At 39.1% G+C, this 20,980-nt stretch overlaps 1 protein-coding gene and 1 long non-coding RNA gene across 2 annotated transcripts; both read right to left on the bottom strand.

The window, feature by feature from the left end:
- Positions 1–3,152: 3,152 nt before the first annotated feature.
- Positions 3,153–5,483, bottom strand: LOC128318906 (uncharacterized). Its single transcript, XR_008302330.1, has 4 exons — positions 5,032–5,483; positions 4,400–4,573; positions 4,004–4,180; positions 3,153–3,852 (listed from the first exon to the last, which is right to left on the bottom strand). It is a non-coding gene; the product is annotated as an uncharacterized LOC128318906 (long non-coding RNA).
- Positions 5,484–12,123: 6,640 nt separating this feature from the next.
- Positions 12,124–20,740, bottom strand: LOC117597901 (NLR family CARD domain-containing protein 3-like). The gene is made up of 7 exons (XM_053237038.1): positions 20,704–20,740; positions 20,385–20,565; positions 19,876–19,992; positions 19,382–19,436; positions 18,434–18,638; positions 15,347–17,120; positions 12,124–13,151 (listed from the first exon to the last, which is right to left on the bottom strand). Exons 2-7 carry the CDS (start codon positions 20,435–20,437, stop codon positions 12,896–12,898), a joined length of 2,460 nt encoding a protein of 819 aa, XP_053093013.1. The 5' UTR covers positions 20,438–20,565; positions 20,704–20,740; the 3' UTR covers positions 12,124–12,895.
- Positions 20,741–20,980: the final 240 nt, after the last annotated feature.

Below are 20,980 nucleotides of genomic sequence, written 5' to 3'. Positions count from 1 at the left end.
AACCTGTCGGTGTTTGATTAAGGGCAAAGTGGTCCCTCCTGAAATGGGAAAGTGCCACGCCTTACCAAGCACCCATGCCCTTCATTTCACAGTAACTGATAAGTTATTATTTATTTTTATTTCTAAAGCACTTTAGTGAACCCTTGTTACAGCGCGCCTCACAGCACTTCATAAACCTCATAAACCACAATCCTTCACATCCTGCTAAGAGTTATTAACATCAGCATTGTCTACATGGCTTTTTAACTAGTTTCTTCAGTATATTATTACATGAATTAATCTATAAATAAAACAGATCTATTCAAGGCTTTGTACAAATCTAATACACTAATGTGTACATTTTTACATCATTACAAGAGTTAAGAGTGTTGTCTTATTGACAAACTACATTTCTTTTGTGAAGCATCCGAAACTTTAGTGTAAAATTCTACCAGTACATACTGATTTTACTTCCAAGCAGAAAAAAAGCACAAATAAGCTCTCAGTGTGTTATATGAGTTGTGTGGAAATATCGTTTGAGATGAGGTTTGAAAAGCATTGAATTAAATTTCAGAGTCTTTACTGCCATCTACAGGAAAATGCACAAGTTCTCCATCTGACTGAACATTTGGAGGAAAAGTGAAGGCTTTGAGTGAACTTTCTGTGTTTTTACTGCCATCTACAGGAAACACGATGGTACTGTGCGCGTGCACGTGAAGGGGGGGTGTAGGATCCAGCCGGGCAGTCGGATTTAGGCACAACACCTGACTTTCCCCATCGTTTATAAGTTGAGTAAGGGGTGTTCCTAATAAAGTGGTGTGTGTATGAGTAAGGGGTGTTCCTAATAAAGTGGCGTGTGTGTGTATGAGTAAGGGGTGTTCCTAATAAAGTGGCGTGTATGTATAACATCAACAAGGCTTTAAGAGAAACACTATGAAGCTCAGTTAGTGCAGGAAACATCTGGAAAAATGTCCATCAGCTTGTAAGCGTAGAAAAGAAAGAGTTGCAGTGTTTGAATGGTTTACAGAAGTGGAGCAGACTACATGTGCTGTGAATCTGCAGATTTTCACCAGATCAATGAAATCCTCCAGGAGATGAGCCCAGAAAAGCCATTATTGACATGGAGACAAGTTCAGTACGGATCCACTCCACAGTAACAGCGTTTTACTGCCATTAACATGCTGTACACTACACTCACCGGCCACTTTATTAGGAACACCTGCTCATTCATCTCATTATCCAATCAGCCAATCATGTGTCAGCAGAAAAGAGCCTAATTTAACACCACTAGGTAACCCAATTAACACTGATGAAAGAATTCCAGCAGAGTCACAACTGAATGATGGGAAAAGCCCGGGACCTGATGGCTTACAGTCAGTTTTACAAAGTGTGTATTAGTGAAAGAGCAGAGCACCCTTTAGATTATTATTCACCAACCTGCATTCTTTACTCTAGTCTTTCTGTATTATTTCTTATAGTTATTATTTTCAGTTCCTCTTCTTATTTTCAGTAACTTGATCACTGCAACCTTTTTGCAAAGTTTTTGCACATGTTTATGCTGCTACTTATTACTGTACATAGGCTGCTACTCTTATGTTTACACTATTTCAGCTACTTGTATTGTACTCTTGTACTCTGCACTATTGTCACTAGGTTCACTTTTAAACAGAACTGTGTACTGGTCGGCGCTGTAGTCATTGTACTGTCTTGTTCTGTCTGCACGTTTACACTTGTGCACTTTATGTATAAATTATGTAGTCCCCTGTAGTTCTGTGTCGTCTTATGTAGCACCTTGGTCCTGGAGAAACGTTGTTTCGTTTCACTATATACTTGTATATGGCTGAAATGACAATAAACTCCACTTGAACTTGAACCTGTAATCAAACTAACTCCAAAGCTGTGTCCTCTAAATCCTGTGTGTAAAGCCCAGTTTCCCAGCCCTTATCTAACACATGGCAGTGTTTTATCTGCTTTCTCTACAACCCCCGCCTCAGCTCGTGCAGGCCGCTTTGCTTCATTCCAGCTGATGACTGGAATCAGGTGAGTTTGGGGCAGCTTCTGATTGAACATCCTCGGGAGTCTAATGAGGCCTCTCTATAATAGCTTTCTTACCAGTTCAACTCCAACTTCATCAGCACCCTAATAAAGCACTGCATGTTAGTTTTGTTCAGGGTCACTATCTAAACTGAGAGTCTATTCACAAGCACTAGCACTACTACACTTCACATTCAATATTTCCTTCTCTAATGTTTAGGGTTCCTAATAAAACTGCCATATTCAATCATGAGCACCAAAAGTCATGTTCAGTCTCATCACTGCTTCAGTGGAACTTCATATGTTCCGTACGTGGCCTCAGCTATTTCACTCGAGAATCTCCACAACTAGGGAAGAAGATTACACAGATAAAGCTAATATATACCTTATTACAGTAAAACATTATAACAGCATAAATAAAGAATTAATTATAACAAATTAGGAATATTTTGACACCACAACTCCAATACACAGATCTTCTGAGTATTATTATTATTATCTTTTTTTTTTTAAACAAATCAATGAATAAAATTTAAATGTTACACTTTGTCCTTGATAAATATACACCAGTGATTTAATACAATATTATATCTTATCATTTCTAAGCAGAAAAGAAAGAGAAGTGTAGATGATATTAGGTGGAATGACGATAATGTGGAGAAACCCTTCTGCTTTCTGTATGGATATACAATGAATGTAGACATATTCATACATTTACACAGATTTACGGAAGGAATAATTGACCCGAGGTGGTGCATTATTCTTCTAATAATTCAATAGACCAGAGTCAATGATTCCGCTTATGCCACAGTTAGCTCACGTCAAGACAGTGTTCAGATGTTTTATTTCAAGACAAAAGCCTGAAGAGACAGAAAAGCCTGTGAACAAGTATCAATATTTATTTATTTATTTGTTCTATTTTTATTTTATCAGCATTAAATGAAAAAAATGTGAATAAGTAGGCTGTCAGTGTTTATTTAGTCATTCTATTTTTCTATCTAATTATTGTTTATTCTGTTTAATTTATTTCTATATTTGTTTTGGCAATACTTTATTTATTGAAATTAAATTAGTGGTCGATGCTAAGTGTAATTACAGAACAGTCCTCAAACAACTGAATTGCTGTGTTTCAGTCACAGTCACTGTTTATTTTGTACTACACATAGCATAAATCACATACACACAACATATATACAAAGGTGTGTCAAATGACAGGAATACGTACAGTGCATATAGTTAAAGTGTATAAAGTGCATATAGTGCATATAGTGCATATACATTTTTTTAGTTTAAAAATCGAAAAATCTTAACTCGTCAAACTACCATGGTTACAATTAAAACAAATTACCAAACAACAAACAAATTTTTTTAATAAAAAAAGGAGTAAATCAGTATTACAACTGTGCATCAATAATCTGTCACGTTACAACAAACTGAACGAATACAAGTTGAGCAGAAACACACTGAATAAATAGATAAAAATAAGGAGCTAAAAATAAGCTATAAACAGCTATAACACATGGATGTGTATTTGTGTAATTAGTGTGATGATGTGATGATATCTCTGTGTTGTGTGTAGACGCTGAAGGATTTGACTTTGGATTGTAAAATATGTTATTAAAGCTTGAAGTAACTTGTAGCTGAGTGGATAAAAGGATGTGATCAGTCCCGGTTATTGTTATGGAACTTCTACATCTGAATATGAATGATTTAGCTCCCAAACTGCTGGAAATGTGGGACGGGTTTTAACGCTTCACCAAAACTGCTTTATCCTGGAAAAGAGGTTTGAGGTGAGACTTCTGTCATACGCCAGTCCTGGTGAATTTATCATTCTTAATGCTGAAAGACAGAGAAGGGCATAAGTGTAAACAAAGATCATCAGCATGAACACCAACACACACACAATAAAACTGACTCACTGTGTAATATACAATATAATATTATTCAATATCATACAGTACAGTAAAGAGGCAGTAAGTCAGTAACTCACTGTAGTGTCTCCAGTTTACAGTGTGGATCCTTCAGTAGATCAGAGAGCAGCTTCACTCCTGATTCTCCTGGATTATTACCATTTAGATCCAGTTCTCTCAGGTGTGATGAGGAGTTTGACCTCAGAGCTGAAGCCAAAGCAGCACAACCTTCATCTGTAATACTGCAGTAACGCATCCTGCAAGAAAGAAAACCTTCTCACACTTAACACACTCAGTTTTAGCATTGAAAACATGAACTACACAAAATCTTTATATACAGTACATTTACTTTCCATCTCACACACACAACAATGAAAATATATCAGATCACTACAATTACAGTTACCACAGATGAAAACTGGGTGTTGCTGTGTTCATTAAAACTCTGCTGTGTGTGTGTGTGTGTGTGTGTGTACCTCAGTGTCTCCAGTGTACAGTGTGGATTCTCCAGTCCAGCAGAGAGCAGCTTCACTCCTGAATCCCGCAGGTTATTGTCACTCAGGTTCAGTTCTCTCAGACTGGAGGAGTTTGAGCTGAGAACTGAGGGCAGAACTCTACAGCTTTCCTCTGTCAGATCACACAAACGCAGGCTGGAAGAGAAAGGATGATATATCAGAACACTGATCTCAAACACACAAGGACAGGACACCACATCAGCACATTTACAGGAGCAGGGACGTCTTTCTGCACTCCGCAATCTCTCAGCTACAATTTATTGTAAGACCATTAGGTCATGTACATAACACACACGTGTGAGAGCGAGCAGCCTACAAACAATACACTCTGATCTGTGTTCAAGTTTCTACAACCAACACTGCAGATATAGTGCATTTTATTACAGAAAATAAAGAATTATAGAACTGTACACTACCAGTTAATAACATGCCAATACTAGTCGTACTTTACAGTGAGGTCAATAAGGCAATTTCTCTGATGTTATCTGTCCTCATGGAGCCTGTACCATGTCCAGCTTTATAACAGATTCTGATGGTGTGTCCAGTGACACACTTTTGTGTGTGTGTGTGTGTGTGTGTGTGTGTGTACGTACCTCAGTATCTCCAGTGTACAGTGTGGATTCTCCAGTCCAGCAGAGAGCAGCTTCACTCCTGAATCCTGCAGTTTATTTCCACTCAGGTCCAGTTCTCTCAGACTGGAAGAGTTTGAGCTGAGAACTGAGGACAGAACTCTACAGCTTTCCTCTCTCAGATTACACTCACACAGCCTGGAAGAGAAATGATGAAATGTTTGATTTATTTATCTGATTGTGAAATGAAGTGTTTCCATCAGTTGGGAAACAAACTGTCTACCTGAAAACAAGGTTCTAATGTCAGGATAAAAATATAAAATGAACAGCCTGTGTATAAACTTGGACTGCTCTTGGACAGATCCATGTGTCTCAGCTCATATGAGACGATGTATTTAACTTTCTGAAACAAGATAATAACAGAGAGGCCACTCTGAACAAACACGTCTCTTTATTTCTAGCAGAGAGTTTTTCATACAGTGTGTTCAGCAGCTCTGGGGAAAGTTCTGCTGGAGAACATTTATACATTTACACACTGTCCTTTACTGCTTCATTACAGTGTGTTCAGTGTGTAGATCAGTGTACATTGTGCACACATTTACTTTCCATTACAAACATTTTCTGGAATATTTTTGCTCCCATAGAACAATAGAAACAGGTCTATAAAATGGTAACAGCTCCATGAGGACAGATAACATCAGAGAAATTGGCTTATTGACCTCACTGTAAAGTACGACTAGTACTGGCATGTTATTAAAGTAAATGTGTGTGTAATGTACACTGATCTACACACTGTAAAAATAAATGTACTTGTTTTCTGATGTGAGAAGTGATGTAGATATTTCAGCATTAACACAAAGCTGAATTTCACAGAGACGGTAAAACAGTTGCTGTTTATTGTTCTTTGGACCTTTTGGACACACACACACACACACACACACACACACACACACAAGAAACAATGCTAATCCACACCATATAAAATAAACACTTTAATTTTTTACTCATATAAAACACTGGGCCTCATTTATCACACTGGATCCGATTTAATTTATTCATAAACTGTGTGTACGAGCATTTACACAGGAAATGTTTAATGTTTAAATTAAAAATGTAATGTTGCGTGAGAGGCTGAAGAGCGCATCAGTGTCAGAGATTTCTGACCAACAGTCAGTGAGACACTTTAAACTATTTAAACACAGCAGTTTCTCTGTGTGATGCTCGGTGTCCATGATCACCTGCGTACAGTGTAGATCTCTTTCTCTCGCCTTTCATGTCAAACCGTTTACTTTTCACCTCACCACATTCACACCTAACTCACCTTTTCTATAAATTGTTCCCAGATTTTGGCCTTTCATGGTGCTGTTACACTGATTAATAATAATATTTTTATTGGTGTTGATGTGAGTAAAAATAACTTCCATTTACCTTTTATGGAGTTTTGGCATCACTAAATACAAATCAGCTGTGGTGTGCACGCATTTGGTCAGGTTTTAAATGACCTATGGCTAAGTGCCAGTTCTGATCACATTTCCATTCTTGTTCTTCTTGACCTGAGTGCAGCTTTCGATACTGTAGACCATGATATTCTTCTACACAGACTTGAACATTGGGTAGGTCTCTCAGGAGCAGTACTAAGCTGGTTCAGATCATACTTGTGTGGTAGACAGTTTTATGTTAAATTGGGAGGTCACTCATCAAGACAATATATTTCAGTCCCAAAAGGATCTATTTGAGGACCCTTGCCTTGCTAGACTCATGGGAAAGCAAGAAATCGGTTTTCATAGTTATGCAGATGACACACAGTTTTATATATCAGTGTCAGTGAATAATCAGAATGGAGCCTATTATAACAGCAAAGGGAAATAAATCTGGACTGGGATGTTTAACAAGTACATATGAGTACATTTTTGTTCATATAGTATATCAGTGTCACTGAGTAATCAAGAGCCAATTAACAAACTGATTACATGCTTGAATGAAATATCTGACTGGATGTCACTGAACTTTCTACAGTTAAACCAGGATAAAATGGAAATAAACAGAAAAGAGAGTACTTACTGAAAAATGAGCTGGTTACAGGTTAGAAATCTGAGTGTAATAGTCGACTCTGATCTCAGCTTTGTTCCTCACATCAATAATATCTCTAAGGTCACATTCAATCATTTGAGGAACATATCACATGCAAAAGTTTGTCCATTTTTATCTAAAGAAAATGAAGAAAAACTCATCCATGCATTTATTCCAAGTTGATTACATTACTGTAATGCTCTCTTTTAGTGACTCCCCCCCCCAAAAAAAACTCTTTATCCATTTCAGTTAGTACAAAATGCAGCTGCTGAACTTCTAACACAAACTAAAGAGAGACCATATTACTCCTATTGTGCAGGAACTGCACTGGTTACCTGTGACATCCAGAGTCGATTTTAAAGTGCTCTTATTAGTTTTTAAAACTCTTAATGGCATTGCACCTGTGTATTTAGCAGCATACCTGATGGATTTCACCCCAAATCATTTTTAACATCAACAACTGCTGGCTTCCTTATGGTGAATTTTAATAAGAAGAAGCTCTGTGAAACTGCTTTTAGTGTCATTGCTCCCAGGATGTGGAACTCACTCCCAGCGTTTATCCATCAGACACCTTCACTAAATATATTTAAAAAGCAGCTTAAACACATTTATTTACCTTTTAGGTTTTAATATTTTATTTTTAGGTTGTCTTGCATTATTATTATTTTATTATATCTTTTCCAGTGTCAAGAACTTTGAGCTGCATTTTATGTATGAAAGGTGCTATATGAAGTTATTACTATTATTCTTATTATTATTATTAGGAATTCACGTTTATTAACATACTTAATGTTCGAGTGTGTGTATGTGTGTGTCTGATGATCTTACTCCAGTGTCTCCAGTGTACAGTGTGGATTCTCCAGTCCAGCAGAGAGCAGCTTCACTCCTGAATCCTGTAGTTTATTGTAACTAAGGTCCAGTTCTCTCAGACTGGAGGAGTTTGAGCTGAGAACTGAGGACAGAACTCTACAGCTTTCCTCTGTCAGATTAGACTTCCACAGCCTGGAAGAGAAATGATGAAATATCAGAACACTGATCTCAAACACACAAACACAGCCATAATACCGCTAAAGTTTAACATGTAACAGAAATGTCGGTGTGTTTCTCTCACACACAGAAATCAGAGGACAGGACACCACATCAGCACATTTACAGGAGCAGGGACGTCTTTCTGCACTCCACAATCTCTCAGCTACAATTTATTAGAAGACCATTAGGTCATGTACATAACACACACATGTGAGAGCGAGCAGCCCACAAACAATACACTCTGATCTGTGTTCAAGTTTCTACAACCAACACTGCAGATATAGTGCATTTTATTACAGAAAATAAAGAATTATAGAACTGTACACTACCAGTTAATAACATGCAGAACGGCTCGAGTCAATGTACTAGCAGGGCTAAGCCCTCTGTCTTTCAAAGATAAAGAAATCTAAATCTTCTTATTTGAAGTTAACAAATGTTTTAAAGAGGACTGTTTTGGATTTTTGAGGAGAAATGGGGAGGCTAGTCCATCTTTCTTGAGAGTCCTGCCCCTTGGTAGAAGCTAAGGAGTAATTGTGTTTAGCAATCTGATTGAGAGAGAAGAAAAATTCAGTTCCTAAGTACTTGAAGTGTGGAACAATGGGAATAGTGGCTGGAATAAATGATGCTATGGCAGGTTCATTTAATGGTAAAAGGACAGATTTTGACCAGTTAATTTTAAAGCCAGAAAGGCAATCAAACTTTCCAAAATGCTAACACATCATCAGCATATAAGGCTAAGTGATGGCGAGTATCATGAATAGAGACGTGTAGCTCCTTGGAAGACTGGAGAATCACATGAACTAAAGGCTCAAGAGAAAGAGTGAAAAGCGCTGGACTAAGAGGGCAACACTTGCATGATGACCTAGAAACTGGAAACAGAGAAGAGTAGATTTGTCCCATTAACACAGATGCAAAGGGAATGGCGTATAATACTTTAACCATATGGATAAAACCTTCCCTGATGGACTGACCATAAGAATAACCATTCCAATGTGTTGAGAGCTTTCATAGCATCGCGTGCTGCTACAGGAACGTTAGGTGCTGCAGCAATGATTATGTGAAGAAGACATCTGACGTTACCTGATGCTAGTCTAGATTTAATAAATCCTGTCTGATCACAGTTTACTAATGATGGCATATAGTGCTGAAGGTGATGGGTGAGTAGTTTCTTGTAGATTTTAAGGACAGAATTCAGAAGACTGAGAGGTCGGTAACTGGCACAATCAACTGGATCTTTTTCAAGAGTATGGGAATTAGGGCTGTATTAATGCCCCTTAAAAAACTGCCATTTTCAATGGAGTAGTTAATCATGTTCAGGAGAAATGAGCCTATTTGATCCCAGAAGGTGACATAAAATTCCAGAGGATTCCATGTGATTTACCTCTTTGCATATCGAGGGCAGCCTCTTTCAATTCCTCCAGGGAAACAGGGTTATCCAAATCCTTTGAGTCCAAGCTAGAGAGCTGAGGGAGGTTTTACTTACTTAGAAAATTGTCATATCTATCCTGATCTAGTAATATTTTTGATTTGTATAAGCTGAAACAAAAAGATTGGAAACTATCATTTATCTCTTTAGGATCAGTGGTAATATTCCCATTTGGAGTCTTAATAGCAGCAAACTGCTCACTAGTTCTAATTTTCATAATAGATGACTAGGACTGGCACCTTGGAAATAGTAGCACTGTCTTGTCCTATGTATCTGAAACTCTGAACACTGTTTTGGAATATAATTTATTTCTTTTTTGATTATATATCTGTCTGTAGTGCCACTCAGTCCTCCACCGAGCCGTTTGTTAAAGCTAATAAATTCCTTAAATTCAGTCATAAATTGTGATATGTATATGCTAATAGCCCAGGAATGCAGAGCTGTAGCGAGCTCCCTTTCTCTGAACCTCAATAAGCTGGAACTATCGAGCACCGGGTCCCATATCGTGTTAAATTCACCACCGACTATTAAGGAATAACTAGGTAATTGTATCATAGATGGTTTTGTCAAATGTGTTTGGAGCATATACAGAGATAAGAGCAATTTTCCTGCTGTTGAGTTCTACCGTAGAAAATTGTTATCTGTCCACATTTCCAGCACTTTAATATTAAGATAGCTTCAATAGCTTCTCCTTTGGATTTTGTGTCAAATGATGATAATGCAATCGTATGTTAAAACTTATTGGCTAGATGACAGAATCAACAGATGTGTCTCCTGTAATAGCGCAATATCTATCTTTTTCTGATTAAGAAGATTTAAAGTACTGATTCGTTTGTGGGGAGCGTTCAATCTGCCACAGTTCCAAACCAAAATATTAAGTTGACTCACTATCTAATACAACATGTTCATAGATAATATCTGGAAAAAATAAGTAACACCTGCTACCACAACCGCTGCGTGTTACGTCGATGCCTGTATCCAACTTTGTAGATGAGAGTCCCACTCTCAAGGAATCATGAGTTACCAACTCTTACTAAATCTTGAATTATCAATTAGCCTAGCCAGCCCGAGTGAACCTGGCTCAGACAGCTAGGAGGGCAGTCCAGAACGTTCAGAAATAATATGCATGAAACTGGTGGCTGTCGTCCTTCGGAGTCCAGCAGAAAAGAAACAAAAATGAATTTACTGCAATATCAAATATGAAATGATGATTGATGATTATCAGTTTCTGTAGCACCATTAGCCTGGCTAGCTTAAACATGTCCAGTACGAACGAAGCTCAGAAAAAGGCTGCAGCACCACACCAAAAGCATTGTTAGCCTAGACATCCACAGTCAGCTCAAAGGTTGACGGCGAAGCAGCTCTGATCGGCACTGCTGCTGTCGAGTTCAGGAAATCCTCTGCATGCTTGGGAGAGTTAGAGGAGTGAAAGCAGGCACCACCTGTGATTTTCACTGTGGCAGGATAGAGTAGGAAAAACTCAAGCTTTTAGCTCGTGCCATGGACATGGCCTAGGAGGAGACCATGCGTCGCTTCACCATGTAGTTACTGTAGTCGGGGTGAAGGGCACTTTTCTTCCGTCAATGATGAGGGGCTCTTTCTTAGCAGCATGAAGAATGGCTCGGTGGGTTGTATAACAAAAAGAACATTGAAAATCAGAGTGAGATTTTCCCCTCGCTTGGTTACTGCGTTGCTGTAGATCCAGTGTGCAGAGAGGGGAACAATTGGGGTAAGGATCGTGAAAAGAACTGGACAGCATTGGTGCCTTTGTTACCCTCTCTCAGCCCAATAATACGGATGATACATCTGCTGTTCAAATCTTAGTAATCCGCCAGCTTAAGCTCCACTGACAGAAGAGTTTTTTTCATGTCTGTTAAGAGTATTGGAATTGCTTGTCACTCTCAACTCTAGCTTGTTGATTTTTGGGTTTATTAGGTTGATGCTTGTAGTTAGCATGTCTAGCTTGGCTTGGATAGCATTTAGCTTAGCATCCGTGACCCCTCCCATCTGCTGTATCTGAGCATGGTGCAGTTCAAGCTAGTTATACTGTTTTTCAAGCAGTCTTTCCAGCACAGATTTGGCTATTGAATTGAAGTCAGGTCAAGTATTCTTGGAGTTCATAGCCATAGTCTCTAAAAAGTGCTGAGCCATTATAGGACTGTGAGGAAAATTGGTCAGGTGGGGTAAAACAACAATTTAGGGTGCTTGGGCTCAGAACAAATTATTCAAACAGCCATCATGTTCAGCCAGTCATGTGACTCCCCCTTTTTTTGGAAGTTTTTTAAACCGAGTGCAACAGCACTTATTGTCATTTTAAGACCATTTTATGTCACTGATATAATGATAATATAATAGCATAATAATGCATGTACACCCTTTCAAAGGGCAATGAATTTTTCATTCTTAAGAATATTCAGACATTGGAATATCAAAAAAAAATTAAATATCCTTAATAAATGAAACAAAATAAAATAAAACCATACAACCAAACTAATAAATAAAATGAAATACAATGTTGTGATTTCTTTATGCTTTAGTTATTCATTGTCTGTGTTTCAGTGTTCTGGCACCTAGCGCCTTACTTAAGTTCACTTGTGCATTCGTGTCATTTTGTGCACAAGCAAGTTGTAATATTACGTTTATGTTGTGTATATGTCTGATTAATCTCATATGTGTATAGAATGTATTTGGGTGAGTTAATTAACCCGCAAGTAAAGCACTTCAGTTTACCAGTGTTCATTCACTGTTCAGCTTCAGCTCACGTAGCTTAAGCAGCTCAACCCTGACATTATTCACTATGACTGGATTATTTGGAACATTACAATGATTATTTCTAGATTTTTCTTCTTCAAAAAACCTTGTTAGCGCATTGTTAATATCTTGCATATCATTTTTTTAAACAGTATTTTTTAATTAAAATTGGTGCTAGTGCTTGATATACATCTTAAATTCGAACACACACAGCTTTTGCATTCGAATGTGCATTTTTATCTTAAATTCGACAAATATTCGAAGTTTGAATTTTAATTTGACAGCCCTAGAGCAGACGAGAGGACAGAAGCAGTGAATGGCTGAAATGCTGGAGACATTCATTCTTATGTAAACAAACACACATGTAAACATAATGGGCAATATTGAGGTCAGCAAAAATGATCAATGAGGTGATGACCATGTATCGAACGATAAGTTGATATCGCAATTATCATGACAGACCTACCAGCGGTCATAAGAAAAACACACAGAATGGTAGGAAGAGTGAAGTCTAACGAGCACAGCACTGTAGATTGAAGGTGATGCAAGGGGATTACAAAGAGTGACACATAATTTGGGCTATAATCTTTTATGTCAGACTACAAAAATGTCTCAGTCTAGAGTATGTGTGTGAGTATATATATATATATATATATATATATATAAATATACATATATACACATGTCTATACACCTCAGTATCTCCAGTGTACAGTGTGGATTCTCCAGTCCAGCAGAGAGCAGCTTCACTCCTGAATCCTGCAGTTTATTGACACTCAGGTCCAGTTCTCTCAGACTGGAGGAGTTTGAGCTGAGAACTGAGGACAGAGCTCTACAGCTTTCCTCTCTCAGATTACAGTCACACAGCCTGGAAGAGAAATTATGAAAGATCTGAACACTGATCTCAAACACACAAACACAGCCATAATACAGCTAAAGTTTAACATGTAACAGAAATGTCAGTGTGTTTCTCTCACACACAGAAATCAGAGGACAGGACACCACATGAGCACATTTACAGGAGCAGGGATGTCTTTCTGCACTCCACAATCTCTCAGCTACAATTTATTATAGGACCATTCAGTCGTACTTTACAGTGAGTTATATGTTGAATTTCACAGAGACATTACAATAGTTGTGTGTTGTTCTCTGTGCTTGTACAGTTACAAATCTGTCACCTTGAGACCTCCAATTTATATATATATTTATTTATTTAGATTTTTTTGTGTTATTATTTCAGTTATTATTATTTTTACTTGACAATCAGACCATATTTTTTTATGAGTATTTTTTTTAATAATCGCGTTACAGTGAGGGAGACGGTGCAAGTGACAGTACAGAAAAGACAAAACCATAAGTGTAACGCAGCAGGTGCCTTCTCAGGCAGATCCGCGGCCACCTTCACGGGCTTTTATAGCGCGGCGATCTCAACAAGGTAATCAGCGTAAACGTGCAGCACCTGGCCGCGCCTCTATATAAGCCCTCTGATTGTCTCACTCTGCGTGCGGACATAGATCTGTGCCAGGTAACAGAGCAGAGCCACGCTTCTCTGATTGGTGAGTTTGACATGTAAAAAAGAAAAAGAAGTGAAGAAGAGAAATAAAATAAAAAAATATTTATGTTTAGAAAGAAAAGGAAAGGGAGAGAAATTATTGAGGGAAAGAAAGAAAAGGGAGCTCAGGATTAAAGAGGAAGTGGCACAAAACTAACGAGGAGGACAGACAGAGTCCTCACTCCCAGATAGAGATTCTGCCATCTTAAGTTAGAGATTATGTCTCATTTGGTGCCTTTAAGTTCGGCCAGAAGGAGGGCCAGTTTTAAGTTGTGTTTTTCCGCCGCGCTGCGGCGCTTTGAGTTCAGCCGTTAGATTTGAGCTTCCCGATCCAGTATCACAAGTACTGCAACACTCATACATTCCATTCAATAAAATCAGCTCAGTGGGTAACATCACTGCTTGCGGTTCACAACCTCTCCGGTTCGTATCCCGCCTTAAGCAGCTGCATTTTAGGCGGAGTCTTTTGATCCGTCTCCGCACTTGGCTCCTCCCAAACCATATATATATATTGTCCTCTCGGGCAAGCAGGGCCTGCGCGACATTTATTGAACAGCTTATCGCCTAGCCCTATAACAATAAGACAGAAATTTAATCATGACTGCAGCCGTTAAACATGTTACTGTGTAGTTTATATGCATGTAATGATTGGGGGCATACTGTAGTTAATGGTTCAGGGTGTGTGTGTCCATATATGATTTTACACAGACACTGGTTCAGGTGTTTGGTGTGGACCCGAGTACAGGTGGATTGTTCATATACATCCAAACAGATCCAAACTCAAGAGAAAGTTTGATCTGTCCAAACCAAACAAGGTAAGTGTCAAAGTGTACTTATTCTCTCTCACATGTGTCCCTCTGTGCAAATTCGGAGCTAGGAGCTACTAGCAGTGTGATGTAACAAAATGAAAACAAGCATGGAGGAGCATGACAGAGCGAAACTCCCCACAACACTCCAACATAGAAAAGACATCAGCCCAACTAAAAGATGAGGAACTGGAATCTAAAAAGGGATGTGGTAATGTCAGTTGGACTCCTGAAACTTGAAACTGAATAGAGCATTTTAATATTTACTTTTATAGATATTGTATTCATATTCTTTCCATTTTTACAGTGTTATGTTTTTCTTGTTCTGATTTGTGATAGTTCTCTTCAATATCTATTTCAAATCAAAGGAGAAAAGAAAAAAGTGCCTTTCACTGGTGTTTAATTCACAAAATTCACAGAAAGCAGTGATGAATGAATCCAGTTATTTTGTATAGATCATTTTTTCCAACAATTTTAGAGAAAACCAAATATATTGTGATGTAAGATTTTGTCCATATCGCCCAGCCCTCCGTGCAGACATAACATGATAGTGTAAAAAGTGAAACAATCTTCTGTAAAAGTACCAGAGGTTTATTTAAAGATGATTAGAGTAATTATTAACAAACATTAATCCAAACAGTGCAGTTCAGTGTTACATTAATATTACAACCATGCAGGAATATATTTATAAATCAAAATACTCACTCAGCTTTTCTGGAGGCTTTAACCACTGGCAGAAGCCTCAGAAGACATTCATCTGATCGATCATATTTCCTCAAATCAAACACATCCAGCTGCTGTTCTGAGTTCAGCAATAAAAACACCAGAGCTGACCACTGAGCAGGAGAGAGTCTGGTTCCACTGAGACAATAGTATTTTTTTCTCTTCAGGTAAGTTTGTACTTCCTGCACTAGAGAATGATCATTCAGTTCATTCAGACAGTGGAACAGATTGATGGATTTCTCTGGAGATGGATTCTCCCTGATCTTCTCCTTGATGTACTCGACTGTTTCCTGTTTGCTGTGAGAGCTACTTCCTCTCTGTGGTATTAAGCCTCGTAAGAGAGTCTGATTGGACTCCAGTGAGACACCCAGAAGGAAGCGGAGGAACAGGTCCAGGTGTCCATTCTCACTCTGAAAGGCCTTGTCCACTGCACTACTGAGGAAATCAGACATGTTTGGCTTTCTGAAAAGATCAGACAGATCAGTGGTTTGTTGTTCTGTTACATTCCTGCTGATGAAGCAGAGAAATGCGTATAAAGCAGCCAGAAACTCCTGAACACTCAGATGTACAAAGCTGAACACCTTCCCCAGGTGAAGCCCAAACTCTTCTCTGAAGATTTGGGTACACACTCCTGAGTACACGGACACTTCTCTGACATCAATGCCACACTCTCTCAGGTCTTCCTCATAGAAGATCAGGTTTCCTTTCTCCAGCTGTTGGAAAGCCAGTTTTCCCAGTGCCAGGATACTCTCTCTGGTCTGCTGAGGATCAGGGTCACATTTTTGATGGTACTTTTGGCCCTTGTGTTTGATCTGAAAGATCAGGAAGTGTGTGAACATTTGAGTCAGAGTCTTGGGGATCTCTCCACGCTCTGCTTCACCCAACATTCTCTCTAGAACAGTGGCTGAGATCCAGCAGAAGACTGGGATGTGGCACATGATGTAGAGGCTTCTTGAAGACTTCATGTGACTTACGATTTTAATGGCCAGGCTCTGATCACTGATCCTCTTCCTGAAGTACTCCTCTTTCTGAGGATCACTGAACCCTCGCACCTCTGTCACCTGGTCTACACACTCAGGAGGGATCTGATTGGCTGCTCCTGGTCGAGAGGTTATCCAGAGGAGAGCAGAGGGAAGCAGATTCCCCTTGATGAGGTTTGTCAGCAGCACATCCACTGAGGCTGACTCCGTCACATCACACAATCTCTCATTGTTCTGGAAATTTAGAGGAAGTCGACACTCATCCAGACCATCAAAGATCAACACCACTTTGTAGGAGTCACAGTCTATTAATTGTAGTTTTCTCATTTCAGGGAAAAAGTGATGAAGAAGATTCATCAGACTGAGATTTTCCTGCTTCATCAAATTCAGCTCTCTAAAGGGAAGTGGAAACACGAAGGTGACGTCCTGATTTGCTTTTCCTTCAGCCCAGTCCAGAATGAACTTCTGCACAGAGACTGTTTTTCCAATTCCAGCAACTCCTTTAGTCAGCACACTTCTGATGGACTTGTCTTTAAAGAGGTCATTACATTTGATGGGTGTCTCCTGTGTTGCTGGTCTCCTGGACGCTGTCTCAATCTGTCTCACCTCATGTTCATTATTGACGTCTCCACTCCAACCCTCTGTGATGTAGAGCTCTGTGTAGATCTCATTCAGAAGTGCTGAGCTTCCATGCTGTGAGATTCCTTCATTAATTCTTTTAAACTTCTCTCTCAGGTTGGATTTCAACTTTGGCTGATACACAGAGGCCACAGACTCTAATGAACAAAGAAATAACATGTTTTAGTGAAAAATCACTGAGAACAATATAAAATGTAAAATTCTTTCAAATGTTGCTGTTCATTCCTGATTCATGTACTAAATATTACTGTGAGGCAGTGGTTTCACAGACTCCAGAAAAACCCCACCCCAGGGGAAAAGGGGAAGAATGATGGCAATACTCGCTGAGATGTTATAGTGCAAGGTGATGTGAGGAAGTGACCTGGCCCTATTGGTTAACACACACATACATACACACACACACCGCAACGTACCTCATTCTTCCTCCGTAAACCCCTGCTGAGGCGATGTGGGTGCACACGCATGCTATTAGCATACTGGACTTTCATACACACAAACATATCCACTCCGTTTCATCCCCTGACATTAATTCACGCTGCGCATGACAACACAAACACACCTACATATATTTGAGTTAATGGTTTATGGTGTTTTGCTTTCTTTTTCTTTGTTTTATGTCTTAAATACACACTGGTGGTTTGTGCTTGTTATTGTCTGTGTAGTGGGTTCTTCGTGTGGCGTTTCCTCCATAGGCCGGCTGGGCGCCACCCGGTGGCCTGGCTATATACTGCCAGAATTGGCGCGAAGCAACCGGAAACAGACTAGTCTACTGTGTGTCTCATAGGGCAATCGCGAAATGTTTTTATGTTTACGTTATATCTTTATTTGCTATTATGGTGTATAATGTTTTATTTTATAGGGTAAAGATATATATTATGTAGTAGATGATATCTTAAATGTATGATATGGGTGTATTGTTGTAAAATATGTGCCTATTTACCCTGTACCTTCCTTGTTATTTGGTTTAATCCAAAGAGGGGCGGGCCTTAGAGTTTAAAAGAGAGCCCCAAACCAGTGTGTGGTGTGGTTGGTAGGTTGGTTGTTGTTTTTGAGCGAGCGTGCAACTGTGGTGCCGTGAGCAATATCTGTTGGAGTATAAATTATTGTATATAGAGTTAAAGTATTTTTTTTGTTTGTTGTTTGTTTGTTTGTAACTTTGTATATAGCTTTGGGGTTTTTTTTTTTTACCCCCTACTGGATCACCTCTCGAGCACTGTAAATAAATCATCACCTTGCACTATAACATCTCGGCGAGTATTGCCATCATTCTTCCCCTTTTCCCCTGGGGTGGGGTTTTTCTGGAGTCTGAAACCACTGCCTCACAATTACTGAAGGAACAGGACCATTGTACAGAGTAAAATCAAACTTAAAACTAAGTGTTAATATCTAAAACAATTTCCTCTCTCTAAAGTGAACCTGATGGAATAAAGTCATGACTCAGAGCTCTTACTGTTGTGCAGTGTGTTAGCGAGATCTGTGTGGTTCATGTTCTTCAGGATGTGCAGTGTGATCTTCAGCGCTCCCTCTCTGACACTGTGCAGATCCTCCTCATCCTCCACCTCCCTCTCAGTGCATGCTGGGTAATCTGGACTCAGGAGCTTCCTAAACCTCTTCAGCTCATTCTTTATCAGAGTGATGACTTTGTGTTCCAGCTCCTGGTTGGAAACACACAGTAACAGATCTAAATATTATAATGTTACACAGTGAGAGTGTTACGATCGCCAGCTGGAGTGCCCATGGACTCCACTAGAGGGCACTCTACCCTGGACTCTTGCCATTGTTCTCAGGACTCCATTTCCCATGTGTTCCTTTCCCCACCTGTGTCATGTGCTACCCTTGTTTGTGTGTCATGTTCTGATTGGTTCCTTTGTTTCGTGTGTCATGTTCTCATTGGTTGGTTTTGTCATGTGTTCTCCCTGTTCTGTATAAAAGTTGCTCACACCTGCTCCTAGGTTGCTGATTATTGTTTGTGTGTTTATAGCCGTCTCTAGTTTCCGTGTCTCCTAGTTTACCTGTGTTTTGACCCTTGGACTGTTCTCCTTGTTTTTGATTGTTTGCTGCCTGCCCTGACCATTGCCTGTGTTTCGGATTACTCTTTTGTCTCTGCCTTTGTTTGTACTGTTTGCTGGTGCTCGACCCTGCCTGTTTTGACCACGTTTGTAAATAAAGCCTTGCACATGGATCCCCAACTCCGTTGTCGACCCCCACGTTACAGAGAGATGCTTTTAGTTTATGAAAAGAAGCAAAGTCTCTTTCTATTACCACAGTTAAAACTGAAATTGTATCTGATTACCCATAATGCTGCGGCACATCAATAAACCTATAAATTGTCATTATCTTAAATAAAAAACCTGCAACCTACTCACACACAGGTGACACACATTAAAAAGACACAAACCTTGAATATGGACTCCAACTGATTTCTGCTGATGTTTGATTTCTTCTTTTGTGGTCTGTGAACAAACAAAATACATCATGTAATATGGACTATATGTATTCATAGCTGCACAACACACACTAATAAATAAAGAGACGGATATTTAACACTATTCTCTTAACACAATACACTGATTTCAGGATTTCCTAACTGACACTAACATATGTAGAAACAAATGTTTGAATGAATGAGCAAATAAATAAAACAGTTATATTGTCATTAATTTCCCAGGTGTAAATGTTCTTCTGTAGCACCACAGACCCTCCAGCTCAAGGACTGAAGGCTGAACTGAACTCTTAAAGCACTTTTCCTCACTGCCAGTCCGAGAGCTGCAGCACTGCACAGTTTAGTGTTTTACTGCTTCAACATCTGATAAAGCTCATGAAGGGCTTCATAATGAGGCGAGTGAGTTTGATCAGGTGGAACACTGCTGTAAAACACCTCACTATACTGACCTCACATCAGTAGAACTGCCTCTGTCTCTGAAGTTAAGTGGAAATCCCATTGACTCCTCACTCTTCATGGACACACAGCTGGGTTCTGGTGAGTCTGATCTCTTTCCCTCCATCATTCTAGAATTACAACAGAAATATCAGCAATAATTAATACTCTGCTGTCTCAGCACTGTTAAACAATGTGTTCATCATTAAACACCAATAATTCCATCTTTTTAATTCAGCTACCAATCACAGCTAACTGACTCAGCTGGGTCTTAAAGCCTGTAGAGTTCACTGACTCAAAGCTATGCTGCTCTTATGCTACACATTACACAGTCCTTTTTACTCTTCTCTCAGTGAATGATTTCTCTAAACTGTTCTTACATCAGATCAGTGATATATTCACTGCTATTAATCACCTTAAAGCAAAGTTTAGTTCCTCTGTTAACTAGTGAGTGTTTAGAGATACAGATCTGTTCCCATGAGACGGTGTGTATTTATTGCTGGTGAATGGAAAAGTAACTCACCTCTCGTCTTTCTTTAAGTCCTGTTTTCCAGACACACTCATGTTGGAGGTCATGTCTCCTTCTCCAGATTACAGCAGGACACACGTTTACTTCACTCCAACATCGGTGTGTTAAATCAAACCCTGTATCAGCACAGAGTTCACTTACAGGAAATAGTCACGGTATCAAGTCCTAAAACAACCTGTGTACATTAAACCTTCAGTACAACCCCACAAAACTCTTCTGCATCTAGTGTCACTTCAGTGTGTTTATATATTATAGCTTTAGATTTAGATACTCACTGTGTTTACATATTATAGCTTTAGATTTAGATACTCACTGTGTTTTTACTCCTGAAATGGTTTATTTTCTCCTCGATACAAAATGGAGCTTCTGAGTTTCACTTTCTTTTTCACTTCCGTCTAATGGTTTATTCTGCAGAGGTTAAGGGCAGTGTGTGTGTGTGTGTGTGCGTATTTTAAAGTGATTCTGCAGTAAAACAGTCAACAGCAAAAACAGAACAGTGCATTGAACTGAATTGAAATCTCGATCCTGTGTCCTACAGTGCTGAGTACATGGGGCATAAAATCCATTTGGATCAAAATGAAAAGCTTGGG

Source organism: Pangasianodon hypophthalmus, chromosome 9 (genome assembly GCF_027358585.1).
Source record: "Pangasianodon hypophthalmus isolate fPanHyp1 chromosome 9, fPanHyp1.pri, whole genome shotgun sequence".
NCBI lineage: Eukaryota > Metazoa > Chordata > Actinopteri > Siluriformes > Pangasiidae > Pangasianodon > Pangasianodon hypophthalmus.
The sequence above is the reverse complement of the archived record's forward strand: the minus strand, read 5'-3'. Positions and strand labels throughout refer to the sequence as shown.